Source organism: Heteronotia binoei, chromosome 17 (genome assembly GCF_032191835.1).
Source record: "Heteronotia binoei isolate CCM8104 ecotype False Entrance Well chromosome 17, APGP_CSIRO_Hbin_v1, whole genome shotgun sequence".
NCBI classification, from domain to species: Eukaryota; Metazoa; Chordata; class Lepidosauria; order Squamata; family Gekkonidae; genus Heteronotia; species Heteronotia binoei.
The window spans coordinates 50,423,694-50,439,846 of record NC_083239.1 but is presented as its reverse complement, the minus strand read 5'-3'; the positions used below and the strand labels follow the sequence as shown (position 1 = coordinate 50,439,846).

The 16,153-nt window shown below is 49.3% G+C and overlaps 1 protein-coding gene across 6 annotated transcripts in view; it reads right to left on the bottom strand.

Annotated features, from left to right (window-relative positions):
* ACTN4 (actinin alpha 4) overlaps window positions 1-16,153 on the bottom strand; it is a 141,595-nt gene that overhangs the window by 28,944 nt on the left and 96,498 nt on the right. For 3 of the 6 annotated variants that reach the window (XM_060257498.1, XM_060257500.1, XM_060257502.1), the window contains exons 6-10: window positions 15,541-15,619; window positions 13,334-13,415; window positions 11,570-11,655; window positions 3,427-3,519; window positions 2,027-2,257 (exon numbers count right to left, since the gene is read on the bottom strand). In XM_060257498.1, coding sequence (XP_060113481.1) covers window positions 2,027-2,257; window positions 3,427-3,519; window positions 11,570-11,655; window positions 13,334-13,415; window positions 15,541-15,619 — 571 coding nt within the window. Of the gene's footprint in view, window positions 1-2,026; window positions 2,258-3,426; window positions 3,520-10,662; window positions 10,749-11,569; window positions 11,656-13,333; window positions 13,416-15,540; window positions 15,620-16,153 lie in introns of all 6 variants that reach the window. The other 3 variants (XM_060257499.1, XM_060257501.1, XM_060257503.1) reach the window with 1 other exon arrangement.

Here is a 16,153-nt window from a genome sequence, read left to right as displayed (position 1 = left end):
TCTGCCCTTTCAAGGACAACCTCTGCCAGAGCTATGGCTGACCCGAGGCCATTCCAGCAGGTGCGAGTGGGGGAATCAAACCTGGTTCTCCCAGATGAGAGTCCACGGACCTAACCACTACACCAAACTGGCTCTCTCTGAGTATAAAAGGGTGGGGGGAAGTGATGGCATTCAAAGGGACGCCTGGTGGAAGAGCTCCGTCTTGCAAGCCCTGCAGAACTTTGACAAGTCCCGCAAGGCTCGAATCTCCAAGGGGGGCTCATTCCACCAAGTAGGGGCCCGGACCGAAAAGGCCCTGGCCCTTGTTGAAACCAGTCAGGCATCCTTAGGCCCGGGGACTGCGAGCAGATGTTCTGAGGTAGACTTCAGAGCCTGGGAGGGCTCATATGGGGAGAATAATAACATCTAATCACTTTGAAATTTAAAAAGGGGCGGGGGGGGCACAGAAAACCAAAAACCCCAAGAAATGAAAGCACATTCCGGTAAAGGTTTTAATGGCTTTTCTTCGAAATGGTTTCAGTGGCCACAAAGAAGGGGTGGCACCCCACTATACATGCATGGGAGGGAGAAGAGAAACCGCAGAGGATTCCTAATGGCTTTTTCTTACAAGCCGTTCCCCCCCCCCCCCGCTCCACACACACACACACACACACACACACACACACACACACAGACGGCAGAGAGTCTCCCACAGGACTTCTGCAACTCCCCACAGACGCCTACAGCTCCGTTTGCTCACCCACTGCCCCAGGCTTTGTGCAGAGATGCAAAGAAGGGGGCTCTAAGTCAGCAGCTACCCTACCCCGCCATCCCACCACAGTTCGGTCCCATGGCCCTAGAGAGCAAAGACTGCTGCAGTCTTCTTGATGGACAACAGAAATTCAACCACGTTGGCCATAAACTAACCCCACTCTCCTCCGAGATTCAGGTTACCGATAAGACACCTTTGTGACAGCACGTTTCCAGCGCTTTGCATATCTGTTGGTCACAGCAGCCTTGTAAGGCAGACCAGTACTCAACACCTATTCCTCTTCCTGCCTATCTATGGGGCCGCCTTTCTCTGCATGTTCCCCAGAGAGCACTGTGTTCAGGGACACAAAACCTACTGTCCATCCCCGGATCAAAGGAAGCTAGGCTGTGTTCCACACGGGCCAGGGCCTTGTCGGTGGCAGCACCAGAAATGTGGAATGCCCTCCCCGAGGCCATAATAGGCCCTTTGGGATCTTTCTCAATTCCACAGGGCCTGCAAAACTGAACTATTCTGACAGGCCTTCAACATCTAAACCGGAAGAGAACTACCACCTCGCACCGCTGAGGAGCTACAAATAACAGAACTAACAGCAAAAAAGAAAGATCCCGCCATGTAAAAAGGTAAAAAGTAAAGGTAGTCCCCTGTGCAAGCACCACTCATTTCCAACTCTGGGGTGACGTTGCTTTCATGTCTCCACAGCAGACATTTTACGGGGTGGTTTGCCATTGCCTTCCCCAGTCATCTACGCTTTCCCCCCAGCAAGCTGGGTACTCATTTTACTGACCTCGGAAGGATGGAAGGCTGAGTCAACCTTGAGCCGGCTAACTGAACCCAGCTTCCGCCGGGATCGAACTCAGGTCGTGAGCAGAGGGCTCGGACTGCAGTACTGGCAGCTTTCCCGCTCTGCGCCACGGGGCTCAAAGTTGCACAGCACCACAAAATGTTTTAATTGTATTTTAATGGTTTTAAATTGTGTTATAGAACTGGCCGTTCGCCACCCTGAGCCCCCTTGCGGAGAGGGCAGGATAAAAATTTAAACAAACAAAATAAATTTGAAGATGAGGATGAGGACAGAAAGCACGTCCGGGACTCGGCTCAGCACGTGAACCTTCTGCACTTCTCCCGTCTGCCTCTTGAGTTCTGCTCTCTGCAATCAGAACCGATTCCTGAACTGACCCCCTGCTCCAACGGGTTCCTCATCTTGCCCCAGAAACTCCACACACACACACACACACACCCTGGCTCTGCCTTGACCCACCCTTGCCGGAAACTCACCGAGACCATTTTCCCCTCGGAGGGCATGAAGGCGGGCCGGTTGCTGAGCCGTAGCTTGGTCTGCAGCGTGTTGAAGTTGATCTCCAGCTGGCACTTCTCTTGCACCTTGGGGGGCTTGTGGACCCGCCGGTAGTCGCGGAAGTCCTCCAGCTTCTGCTGCATCTCTTGAATGGTCTTCTGGGGGACGCGGTTCTCCAGCCAGGGGATGGTGCGCTGAATCCACTCCAGCAGCTGCGGGGATGGGGCGCCAGGTCAGGTCGGGACAGGGCAAACAACATGAGGAGAAGACACAGTGTGCATGCCTTTGCGCAGGGCTTCTGACCGGCCGAAGCGATCCAGTTCCACCACGGAGCTGCACGGTTCGTGCTGGCAGTGCTCCGGACGCCTCTGGAGGGGTCTTAATCACTGCAATCTCTAACTACTCTACGGGACCCTGTTCTGAGAGGTTTTAATTGGTTGTTCTCAACATGTTTTATCAGACTGTAACCTTGTGTGCCAATATCAGTTCACCGTCAAACTATTTGCTTATCCGTTCAAACCTCCGTCCTCCCTTTTTGACGCTCTTGCTCAAAAGCCTTATCCAAAGCCCCACTGCGGCCATCACTGTGCAGGAGCTGCAGGTCCCTGTAACAATTCCCCACCCCCCAAGCCTTGGCCCACGAGTAGATGTCACTTCTGAAGCAGCTGGACAAAAAGCTCCCAGAGGTGGATGGTGGGTCCCACGCCACGATTCTCCTGCCTCTGTCCTAAGCAGTGTTCCCTCTAAGCTGCGTTAGCATGAGCTAGCTCACAGATTTTTCGCCTCCAGCTTACATATTTTTGTCTTAGCTCAGGAAGGATTGCCCCAGAGCACAATACTTTATACAGTAGCTCACCACTTTAATGCCAGTAGCTCACAAAGTAGAATTTTTGCTCACAAGACTCTGCAGGTTAGAGGGAACATTGGTCCTAAGAGCTGTAGAACGTGCCAACGTATCACTGCTGAGGAGGAGGCGAGAAGAGGGGGCAAATGGTGTGTGAACTTTGTCACAGCGGAGAGCATTAGGGTTAGTCTACAAGGACAGGTCATGCAATGGCACTGTTGCCTTTCTCTTACTGTTGGAACTCTGTCTGGGGCAAGTGATGCTCTGCATTCTTGGAGCTTGGGGGGCAAAGTGGAAGGGCTTCTAGGGTCCTGGCCCCACTGGTGGACTTTCTGATGGCACCTGGGTTTTTTGGCCACTGTGTGACACAGTGTTGGACTGGATGGGCCATTGGCCTAATCCAACATAGCTTTTTATGTTCTCTGTTCTCTGGCTGAGACCTCACTGTGTGTCTCCCTGGTGTTGCAGATCAGGCCCCACCCCCTTTCCATCGCCAACCCTCCTCCCTCACCACCACCATCACATGCAAACACTCACATCTGAAGCCAGCTTCTCATAGTCTTCCATCAGGTGCTCGTTTTCCTGGTTGACAGCCAGCACTTTGCAAATCCGGTTTGCAGCCGTCTCGGCCTGAAGACGAGGAAAAGAGAGAACGTATGACCCCAAGCGTTTAGGTCTGCGTGAAGCCGAGACGTGGCGTGGAAAAAAAAAGATAGGAAGAAAAGCTGCCTGGCACAACCCTACCAAGCGTAGCAACAGGCAGAGAGAGCTTTTTAGAAAAACCAAGCCGGTGGCAGGCTTCATCAGTCCTTGTGGCATGCCCAGAGACTGCACAGGCCTCATCCCCCTCCGCAATTCCCCCAAGGCACAGCAACCCGAGGGGTGGGGCGGCAGCTTGAACCTGCCTGTAGTGCAAAAGTTAACAGCCCGTCCTGGGGCAATAGCAGAAGAGGCAGGACCTTGATGGCTCTAGGCACAAAATTTTAGCTACCCTGACCCCATCGCACAGCTGAGCTGGCCCCCACAGATCCGTCTGGATAGCCAGATATATCCCTCGTTGCATCTCCTCCGTTTTGAGTACACGAGATCTCCTGGCTGTACACCCCGTCCTTCCCAGGGACTCGATCATTTCCTGATTCGGTTTGGATCTGGTGCATCTCACGCTAGTTCAGTTATTCTCTTTGCCATGCAATGAAGGTGTGTGTGTGTGTGGGGGGGGGCAGGGGGTCTTATCTGCTGCTCTTTACCGATTTCAAAGCACCCCCCCCCGGTTCCCTTCCTCTTGCCCTTTCCACACTTCTCTGGGATGTCAAACAGAAGCCTGTCACTCAGAACTTAACATTCTTTCAAACAGGGCTTTTTTTGTATCAGGAACTCCTTTGCATATTAGGCCACACACACCCTCACAGTAGGTCCTGTACGAAGAGCCCTGTAAGCTCTTGGAGGATAGGCTGCATCAGGGGTGTGTGGCCTAATATGCAAAGGAGTTCCTGATACAAAAAGCCCTGTTTTCAACTAAAGGAATTTTTTTGGGGGGTGGGTGGGGTCTCCAACAACAAAATATGGTCTCTTTCTCTGGCTTTCACACCCACCGCAGATGCCTTGTGTTCTGCCCCTCTGTAATACAAAGAAAATGGGGAGGGGGGGTGGAGAAGAGAGAAAAAACAGCACATGAAAGCCATGGGAGGGAAAAAGTGAAGAGTTCAAGTACCTTGCCAGGAGAACAGAGTCCAAGGGGAGGAGATGGAAGCCAAAACATCAACAGAAAAGGTGAAGAGGGTCTATAGAAGGACGGGGAAGAGGAAGAGAGTCACGGGGTAAATTGAGCTGCTAACAGAAACTGGATATGCAACTTTAAATTTTTGCTATTAGGAAAAAAAAATAAAAAAAGATGCTGCACACACTGAGATCTCGAACTACCTTGGTGATTCTTGTTGTGTTCTTTACGGCAGTGTGGGAGATATGAGTGTATATGAAAAGATAAAGAGCATCCTTACAGGTAAGAAGAGCCCACAGACAACTATAACTGCCCAGTGAAGAGCAAATTTGGAAGAGGTGGGAGAAAGGAGTCAATTTCAATTCTGTAGATCAGGGGTGTCAAACATGTGGCTCGGGGGCTGAATCTTTGTGTTTGTGTCCTTTATAAAGTTTATATCTCTGCTACCTAATCTTAAATAGGGACACACAAGGCCCGACAAGGTCTCATTTATGTCAGATTTGGCCCTCATAACAAAATGAGTTTGACAGCCCTGTCCTAAGGTATAGGAGCTCTGAAGGGGGCTGTTTTTTGAGGTAGAAGCACAAATTTTCAGCATAGCATATGGTGCTTCTTCTCAACCCCTTCCCCCAAGTTTAAAAAAGATTGGACCATGGGGTCCCATTCTATGCACCCCAAAAGAAGGTGCCCCCATCTCCCATTATTTCCAATGAAGGGAAGGTGGTCCCTTTAAATGTGTTGGCCAGAACTCCCTTTAGAGTTCCATCATGCTTGTCACAGCCTTATTCCTGGCTCCACCCTCAAGTCCCTAGATATTTCCCAAATCAGACCTGGCAACCCAACCAGTAAGGCTTTTAACTGACTACTCATTTGATTGGCTGCGCAGTTTTTTAAAATACTGCTTTGGCAGCACCTGCCAACACAAAGACCTACATTGTGTCACTGAAGTTCAACCGTGGCAATCTTCTCATGGTTGTTCTGTCTCCTGTGGCGGCCATTTTGTGGCAGCCATTTTGTTCCTGTGTGCACAGTGCTGTGTCAGAATTCCAAATGTGCCCTCAGGCTCAAAAAGGTCGGGTATTCCTGAGCTAAGGTATTAACCATTCATTTAAGAAAAACATCTCCAGAAATTGAAGTACATAATTAAGGTGAAAAAAACCAAAGGCTGCTCCAATCTCCCTCTACCGTTGTGGCCCCACTACCAGAAACAACCACTTTAACCCAGCTTAATGTTTTCTTGACATTAACTGGTAGTCCAAAATATTTTATTGTTTTAAAACCCACACACACACACACACACACACACACACACAAATGGAGTCTATTTCATCCCAGTGACTGATTAGTAAAGTGCAGGTGAGTGAACACAAATGAAAAACACGGGAATCGGCTATGACTAAGCCCTCAGGCTGCCAACTGGGCATGTTCGCACAGACAAGTTAAAAAAACAACACATGCAGTTTCTGCCCAAAATCCGGGAACACAAACACACAGAGACATGCTGGAAGCTGCAGAGCCGGCAGCCACAGCGAGGTGCCTAACAAACCCCAGCTGATAGAGAGGATGAGCCAGCTGAGCTCCCAAGGCCTGAAATCAGACACAAAAGGAAATTAAAGAGGATGATGGGGGAAAGGACTGGCAATGCTAGAAATTCACACACCAGCGCACACACACCCTTCAGTGCTCCCTCCCCCTCTCTGGGGCTGCCTGCTCGTGAACAGTGTGGATGCAAGCAAGTTTAGACTTTAGGGGAGGAAAGGAACCAGCCTCTGCAGCTGGAACAGGGAAAGAGGAATCACTAGCCCAGGCCGACACCAGCAGCACTATTTCCTGCCCATAAAGAATTTACACGTTAGGAGCCAATAAATTAACGCTGGGCTTTAATGGGAAACATACTGCGGCAGCTTGGTGGCAGAGCTATCCCATTCAGCGCCGCCCAAAGAGAAACACACACACACAAACACACACACAAAACACCCTGTTCCTCTCTCCCCTTTGCACAAACGAGGCTCTTTTGCCTTCTGGGCCTAGCAGCCGAAGCCAGATTCCAGGGCCCGTCAGCAGCCAGACCGCCGGCCATTAATTTTTTTAAAGGAAGGCATTCTCTTTGTAAAAGGTTTCCCGCTTCACTGTACAGTCTGACGTAGTGGAGAGACTTTGCCTGAAACTAGCAGCAGAATGCGGGTTTGTTAAAAGAGCAATAAGACCACGTCTGGTGTTTTTGCAGGATTTGGGAACGGAGCCTCAACTGCGAGATCAGAGGCCTGATCCTGGTGATCACACCAAGGAGTGGAGTAGGGTTGCCAAACCCCAGTAGGGGGCAGGGGATCCCCCGGTTTGGAGCTCCTCTCCCCACTTCTGGGTGGGTGGGGGAATGTCTGCTGGGCACTCCATCATACCCTATGGAGATCGGTTCCCATAGGGTATAATGAAGAATCGATCGGCAGGTATCAGGGGCTGGGGGCGAGGCTTGTTTTTTAGGTAGATGCACAAAATTTTATGCATAGCAACTGGCGCCTCTCCTCAAAACACCCCCCAGGTTTCAAAAAGATTGGACCAGGGGGTCCAATTCTATGAGCCCCAAAAGAAGGTGCCTCTATCCTTCATTATTTCCAATGAAGGGAAGGCATTTAAAAGGAATGTGATCGCTTTACATGTGATGGCCAGAACTCCCTTCGGAGTTCAGTTGTGCTTGTCGCACCCTTGCTCCTGGCTCCACCCCCAAAGTCTCCTGGCTCCACCCCAAAAGCCCCCAGGTGTTTCCTGAGTCAGACCTGGCAACCCTTGGGTGGAGGGATCAGCACACTGACGCAGTGCCACGTCTCCCTTCTAGGCACTGACGGAGAGCCTTACAAACCTGGGCTGCAGTTGGGCATGAATGCAATTTCCCCTGGGTTTTTGGGAGATGGAACTGGGGAAATCTGCCCAGCCCTCAATTCTTTCTCCGCAGAACTCCAGGCTCATTTCCTTCTTAACCTCCTGTAGCGTCCTACCCACCCTCCCCCAGACGACACTTCACATGCAAGGTGATTTCACGCATTTTTACTCCTCTCAATGTCTAAAGCAGTGGCTCAAGAGCCACGTCTCACTCTTTGAAGTGTCACTTCTGGTTCTTCTGTTCCTCAGCGCGGCATCTGCCCTAGATTTCAGAGAAGCAGGCAAGGCCCTTGCCTAGGGGGTCTTTCCAGATGGCAGGTGGTTTCCACCTTGAAACAGCCACTCACTGCCAAAGGGACAGGTAAGCTCCCTATGTTGCAGGCCAGAGATGGAGGTAAATGTAGCTCTTTTGGTTGACAGCAGTGTTCCCTCTAAGCTGAGTTAGCGTGAGCTAGCTCACATTTTTAGCCTCCAGATCACACATTTTTGCCTTAGCCCAGGAAGGATGGCCCCAGAGCACACTAATTTATGCGGAAGCTCATAACTTTAATGCCAGTAACTAACAACTTTAACACCAGCAGTTCACAAAGTACAATTTTTGCTCATAATTTTGCTCATACAGCTTAGAGGGAACACTGGTTGACAGTAATTGCAAATGAAGTTCTCTACAACTGAGGAAAGGAAAAGAAAGGTCCCCTGTGCAAGCACCAGTCGTTTCCGACTCTCGGGTGATGTTGCTTTCACGACGTTTACACGGCAGACTTTTTACGGGGTGGTTTGCCATTGCCTTCCCCAGTCATCTACACTTCCCCCCAGCAAGTTGGGTCCTTGTTTGACCTACCTCTGAAGGATGGAAGGCTGAGTCAACCTCGAGCCGGCTACCTGAAAACCCAGCTTCCGCCGGGGTTTGAACTCAGGTCATGAGCAGAGCTTAGGACTGCAGAACTGCAGCTTTAACACTCTGCGCCACAGGGCTCCTCCTACAACTGAGAGCCTGGAGCAATTCCAGATTAGCTGAGAAGATAAGGGGTGTAATCCTCCACATGGCACACACACAAAAAATCCAGGTACTAAGGCAACAGGTGATCTTCCCCTGTTACAATGCCCCCCCCCAACCCCCCCCCCCCAGAAAACAGTTCTAACATTTACAGGGATAGGAAAAACAGGAGCAGAAGGGGGTGCGAGAGAAAGGGGGGGCAGGGGGGCCTCACACCACCCAGCATGCCAGCGGAGAGGATGCTGGCCAGAGAAGTCAAGCAGCAGTTTGAATGGGGGAAACGATCTTGAATGAATTAAGCAGGATGCTGAAAGACAAGGAACCTGGCTGAGACGGAACGGAAGGGGGGCAGTGGAAGGAGGCATACAGGTACATGGTAGAGGGACAGATGAAGAGCTCTCAGGGATCAGCACGATAAAACGGGGCCAGGTGCGCTGGGTAAACTGGGGGCAGGGGGATCTGCACAGGCCCTGGCTGAGATTCCCCAACCCACACTTATAGGGAGAAGTCAACAGGGATGCTTTGGACCCGAAAGGGAAAACAGTTAAGAAGTCCTCTGGGTGCAACTCATAACGGGCCAAGCAAAAACAACATGATTCTACAACCCGCTCAATTCTAGGTGGTGAACATTCTAGGTGGTGGGCCTTCCATTCAGCTCCCTCACCTGTCAGAACCAAGCCCCAGAACCCATTTCTCATCGTCCCAGTTGTTAAAAAAGGAGTTCAACCCAGCACCTCTTTCTGACAGTCCTTTCGACTCATTCTGGATATGTTTGGAAACACAGGATGGGCCCTGCCTGGGACTAGGAAGTGGTACCAGACTAATATCTGGGAGACTCAAGTTCAAATCCCCATTCGGCTGCGGAAGCTCGTCGGGTGACCCTGGGCTGGTCACGCACACTGGCCTAACCTACCTCACAGGGTTGTTGTGATGATAAAATGCAGGAGAGAGAAGAACGTAAAATGCTTTGGGGTCTCACTGGGCAAAAGGCAGAATACAAAGGAAACAAACACACAAACAAACGAAGAAGTTCTGCACCAAGACAGGAAAGCCACCTTGAATCCTCGCTGGGGAGAAAGGAGGAGTATTAAAAGAAGCAAATAAATAAATATATTTGGGGAACTTGAGGAGAACGTGAAAGAGTGCAGCAACACTTCTCAATGGATTTGGCAAACGCCTCAGTGTTTAATCAAGAGTCCACTGAAAGTGGATTGCAAAGGCAGATTTTGCTCCTGGAGTGATCCAGCCCATTTTTATAGCCCTGTCCTTTCCTCTAAGTAACTCAAGATGGGGCACGTGACTCTCCTCTCCTCCATTAAGCCTCACAACCACCCCAAGAAGGAAAGCTGAGAAGGCACGACCAGCCTAAGGCCTCCAAAACCAGGTGGGGATTCGAACTTGATCCTCTCCAGTTCCTTCTGCAACCCCTAACACCACATGGATCGACCACTGAGAGGACAGCAAAGGTGTTGGCTTTCGTACGAAGTGTGAAACCCATCCACCCAGAGAAATCCCCCCCCCTCAACCCTCAGCTAAGGCCGGAGAATTTCCCCCCAACTCATGATGTAGATGATGCTGAGTGTTTAATTTGTTTTTTCTGGAAGTCACTTCAACTTTTGAGCAGGCTATTTATTTTTCACTTTTATTTATATTCCGTATTTTTCCTCAAGAGGGACCCCAAGCAGCTTCCATTGTTCTCCTCTTCTCCATTTTTTCCCTCACAACAACTCTGTGAGGGAGATTGGGCTGAGAGTACATAACAGGCCCAAGGTCAGTCCAGCGAGCTTCCATGGCAGGGTTCAAACTTGGGTCTCTCAGCTCCAAGTCTGACATTTTAACCATGCTGCTACCGAAGAGCGCAGCATATTTTTTTTTGTTTCTTATTTCTTAAAACGGAAGAGGTCTATGTGTCGTTCCAGAGAGATGCGGCCAGTAATGAAGGGTTCCGACATTTATGAGTGCCCCAGTCAGGGTTCCCTCTAAGCTGAATTACCGTGAGCTAACTCGCAGTTTTGTAACCTCTGGCTTATATTTTTTTTGTCTTAGCTCAGGAAAAATGGCCCCAGAGTAAACTACACCCACAGAACAGCGTAGGAAACATGTTAGTGGCAGCTTCGGTTAGTCAGACACCTTCACAACGCATCCGCAAAGCAGCATCCCCTCCGACCCAGCCAAAGCTCACCTTCTGAGCCCCAGAGAAAGCGTGATAGAAGCAGGAGACGTAGGTCATGATGGCTTTCTCATCAGGCCTCAGCGTGCCTACAATATCTGTGCAGGAAGGACAAGAGGGGGAGAGAGAGGAGAAAGGAGGCCAAGTCAAAAGCGCAAACGCAAGATACTTCCAGACCCTGCTCTGGCATGCAGCAGAGGAGGAAGGCAGCAACATCTATATATATATTTCACTTTGGACGGGGAGCCAAAGCTCAGCTGGAATGGGAGCTCCAAAACCCTTGTTAGCCCAGGCAAATATCTCAAGCTTTTTCTCAAAGATCTGCCCCAACTTTAATGCGCTATGTTTTAAGGGGTTGACATTAATCAACTTTCACAAGATTTGTTGGTAGGGCTGAGAACAAAGTGGCTTCAGTTTCAGTGTGTCACTACAATAGGAAAGGTACGGGAAATATGTTCAAGAGCTGTAGCTTCCCCCTTGTTCAAAATCAGTCTCCCAAACTTCCTTCAGCGCTGCAAATAAAACAGGCCGGGGGTGGGTTGGGCAGCTGTGTAAATTGTTCACTGAATTTGATAGGTGTTGAGTTTAATCTGTTAATCGATTCTCCAAAAAAAGGAAGGACGATAACTGGATAATTATTCTACCTGAAATACAGAGGCACACCGGTCACCCTGCGTGAAATACAGAGGCGCACCAGACACACTTTTAAGCATCACTTGGAGCCCTCGAAATAATTTGACTCAGAGGGACTGGTGTGTGGGAATGGGGATTGGATATGCTCTTTAGCCACACCCTGATCTAGCTGAGCTTTGGGTGTCCCATTTCCTAGCAGCTGCTGCCCCCTGCAAGAGACATCATGAGCGTGAGGAACACCGGAAAGAACAAGCTGTTATGGTGTAGGCTCGGTTGCTTCTGGTACCTTCTGTGCGCCAGAGAAGGCATGGTAGAAACTGGAGACATAGGTCATAATGGCCTTTTCGTCAGGACGGGCTGTGTTCACAATGTCTGAAAAGCGAACAATAAGCATTAAGGACTCCAGGAGGCAACATACTACGAAGGGGCCACCGGCTCGGAAGTCCTCCTGTAGGGAGAGAGTCATTCTGGGAAACGTTACATATGTGAGGATAAGTCACACATTCTAGGCAAGCAGAACTGGACGTCAACAGAAGTTAAGTCAGTGATCCCGAATGCCAAAGTTCAGGGCATCATTAAACTAACATGGGTCTTGGAGGCCACTGAATTCTCCCAACACCTGCTTTTTCTTCTGGGCTTCCAGCTGGGAAACTTTGGTTTTCTAACACAGTTTTAAACACATGCTGGTCACTTCTGGAAGGCTTTGGTGGGCTGCTTGGTTATTGGGGCTTTTTCCATTACAGGGGAAGGTCGGATAGAGAGGCCGGGTGAAGTCAGGGAGGCTATTGACGCCAACAACAAAGATGGAAGCAAGAAACAGGGACTTGCTAGCTTGTCCTCTTGAGTTTGCTATCTTATTTGCTGGCACAGCAAACCAAGGCAGGCAGCATTTGGGAGAGTGTGGTTTGATCCTCCTCTTGGATCCTTCCAAGCACACAGATAAAAGTTGGAAGAAATCCTCCTGAACCTTCCCCCTTGCGAAGCCTCTTACAGAGAATTGCTACTCACCACGAAAACTGGATACTAAGCTTGAGATGCCACGTTATGCTAAACGCACCACAGAAGAGAAAACCTCAGTCTGTAATGGCTGCCTGCATGCCAAAGAGGTAACTGGATCCTGCCAGTCCATTCTAATAATTCCCTTTCTCTGCAGGCCAGCGTTTAAACTAGCCAAATGGATCCAACCCAGAGTCCAACTGGTCTCAATATACTGGACTAACCGAATACTGTCCGAATAACAGTCCGAATTCTGGACTGGCTATTTTTAAGCAATGAAATTCTTGCCTCTTGGTGTCTTCGTTCTCAGAAAAGAAGTCAACTGTCAAATATTTACCAGCTGCCCATTTGGCTATTTCTAAAAGCAAAGAAATTCTTGCCTCTTGGTGTCCTGTTCTCAGAAAAGTAGTCAACTGCCAAATATTTACAAGCCGCCCATTTGGGCTGTGAGCATGCACTCAATGGAGCCCTGAGATAAGAATGGACCATGTATGACTTCAAACTTTATTATTTATTTATTATTAAAATTTATAGTTGAGTAGGATTGCTTTTTTCAAACATGGAAGAAGCAATCTCCTTGGAAACAGAAAATTAGAACTTCAGGAAGAAACCGAGCTGTGCTAGAACTTCAAGTTTTCTACTTTTTTTTTTTTAACTGCAGAGGGAACATTAAAAATGTGATCCTTTTCCTGAAGACTGAAATGGTACATCCCACTCTTCTATAACAGGACTCTACTACCTCCTCCATTTTCAGAACAGGAGGGTTGCTGGGGCAGAAGAAATGCAAATTATCTGGCTGAAGAGGAGTCTGCATTTGCAGGGGATCACAGGCTAAATAGAAGTCAGATTATTCTGGCCAAGGCTTTGGCTCCAAGTGTTTTCGGCTTGTACGAACTCAGACCCCGCTGATGGATAAAGGTATGAATGGTACTTCAAAGGCAAGAATGTGCTACATTAGAGCTCAAATGCAACTCAGCAGAAAGGAAGAAACCTTCTCCTGAAGCCAAGTCAAGGTCCCCAGGCCACGAAGATGGGAGAGATGCTCGAAGCTTACCTTCTGCATCCAACATCTTGGGAATGTCGAGGTATTTTTCTGCAACCTCAAAGGCATTGTTCAGATTTGTGACTGGGTCGTCCTGGAGGAAGGGAATTTGTCATTAAAAAGGCACCAAGCACAGCAATTGGCAATTCTGTCCCGCCAAACCCAGATCAAGGGAGGAGCTGAAGGCAACATCTCATCTCCACTCCACTAAAAGATGATGACGATATTGGATTTATATCACACCCTATACTCTGAATCTCAGAGTGGCTTACAATCTCCTTTTATCTTCTTCTCCCACAACAGACACCCTGTGAGGTAGGTGGGGCTGAGAGAGTTCTCACAGAAGCTGCCCTTCCAAGGACAACTCCTGTGAGAGCTATGGCTGAGCCAAGGCTATTCCAGCAGGTGCAAGTGGAGAAGTGGGGAATCAAACCTGGTTCTCCCAGATAAGAGTCCGTGCACTTAACCACTACACCAAACTGGCTCTTCAAAAAGCCAACCACATCTGAGATCCAATTCAAGTATTCAATTACTACTGAAAACTGTAGATGTGTGCCATGCTCTGCATAGCCACAGAAACACTTAAAAACTTTCCCTGTGGGTGTCTGACACCCTCCAGGAGGACAGGAAACACCCACGTTTTGGGTTGGCAAAAAAAAAAAAAGTGTCCGGTAAAACTCTACCCCCAGTATTTACATGTCCTTCTAACCACACAGAGCTGCAGCTGTGATTTCTGGCAACAGCCATACAAGAAATGGAACTTTTTAGACAGGCCATTACTGTGAGTCAGATCCTGCAAACCCGTTCCGCAAGCGGACACCCTGACCTCCTGTAAAAGCAGCCTTCCCCTGATGCTAAACTCTCAGAAGAGCATTTTGCATTCAGGAAATTCTCTATCTGCAAAGGGAAGTGCCTCTGCTAATGGAATGGATCCAACCTCATGAACTGAATAGTTCTTAACTACCCTGATGAATTCAAGACTCCAGGCTTTGTTCTGAACTCGACGCAAAAACATGGTTCTACTCTGATTTCAAACAGACTCCACTTCCTGAATGTTTCCTTGCATGCACAACTCTCTCCGTCCTGAAGCCAGCCACACAAGTTATGTGCATCTTATCGACGGAGGAATTCAAGCTGAGAGTCCATGACTCAGCCAGGGACACCAGACAAAACACCAGAGCAGGCAATATGGATTCATTGCCAGAGGCTGTTGTGATGGCCACGGGACTAAACAGCTTTAAAGGGGAATTAGATAAATTCACGGGGATATAAGTCTATCAAGGCCCACTAGTCATGGTGGCTGAGGAAAAGGAAAGGAAAGGTTCCCTGTGGAAGCACCAGTCGTTTCCGACTCTGGGGTGACGTTGCTTTCACAACGTTTTCACAGCAGACCTTTCTACGGGGTGGTTTGCCATTGCCTTCCCCGGTCATTACACTTTCCCCTCAGCAAGCTGGGTACTCATTTTACCGACCTCGGAAGGATAGAAGGCTGAGTCAACCTTGAGCCGGCTACCTGAACCAACTTCCACTGGAATCGAATTTAGGTCGTGAGCAGAGGGCTCCGACTGCAGTACTTGCAGCTTTACCACTCTGCGCCACGGGGCTCTATATGGTGGCTGAGGAGAACCTCTAATTTCAGAGGCACTAAACCTCAATCCCTGAGCCAGGAGGTAGCATAAAGGGAAGGCCTCGGTCTCTATGCCCTGTTGTTGGCCTTCCAGAGGAACTGATTAGTCTCTGCGTGAGACAGGATGCTGGACTACTGGCCTGATCCAGCAGGCCTGTTCTTATGTTCTTGTTAGGGGAAGGCCTTGGCCTCTCTGCCCTGTTGTTGCCCTTCCAGATTAGCCTCTGTGTGAGACAGGATGCTGGACTAGATGGACTACTGGCCTGATCCAGCAGGCCTGTTCTTGTTAGGGGAAGGCCTTGGCCTCTATGCCCTGTTGTCGGCCTTCCAGATTAGATGGACTACTGGCCTGATCCAGCAGGACTGTTCTTGTTAAGGGAAGGCCTCAGCCTCTTATAGCCTTTGCTGGCTGTTCAGAGGAACTGGCTGGCCACTACGTGAGACAGGACGCTGGACCAGATGGACCACTGGCCTGACCCAGCAGGGCTCTTCTGATGTTCTAATGTGGTGAACTACAAAAAGGCTTCCAGGATCTGCCGGATTCTGAGGGGCACTCATGCAAAACCGTATGCTGAGACAGAAGTTACCGTACCTTCCTGAGCTTGTCGTATTCGATCAGTTCTGGTCTGTGTCTGTGGATCAAGGCATTAAAAGCAAGGCCGTCTTTCCAGCTGTAAACAGAAGCCCAAAGATGCAGTTAGGTTAATCAGCTGCTGAGAAGAGAGAAAGAGGTGCTACAAGCATGCTTTAATAAGCTGTGAGACTGCTTCATACATTTGTATATTGGTTTCTGGGCCAAATGTATGAAATTTGGTATGAAATTTGGTATGAAATGCTTCATACATTTGTATATTGGTTTCTGGGCCAAATGTATGAAGCATTTCATACCAAATGGAGGGAAGGGACAGTGGTTCAATGGTAGAGCATCTGCTTCGTAAGCAGAAGGTCCCAGGTTCAATCCCCGGCATCTCCCAACTGAAAAAGGTCTAGGCAAACAGATGTGAAGAACCTCAGCTTGAGACCCTGGGGAGCTGCTGCCAGTCTGAGTAGACAATACTGACTTTGATGGACCGAGGGTCTGATTCAGTAGAAGGCAGCTTCATATGTTCATATGTTGATCAAATGCCCGCCTTCAGACTTGCCTGCCGTCAAGGGGGCCGAGCACTGTTTCTCTGGGTCAGGCACAGAACTATAAAATGACCCAA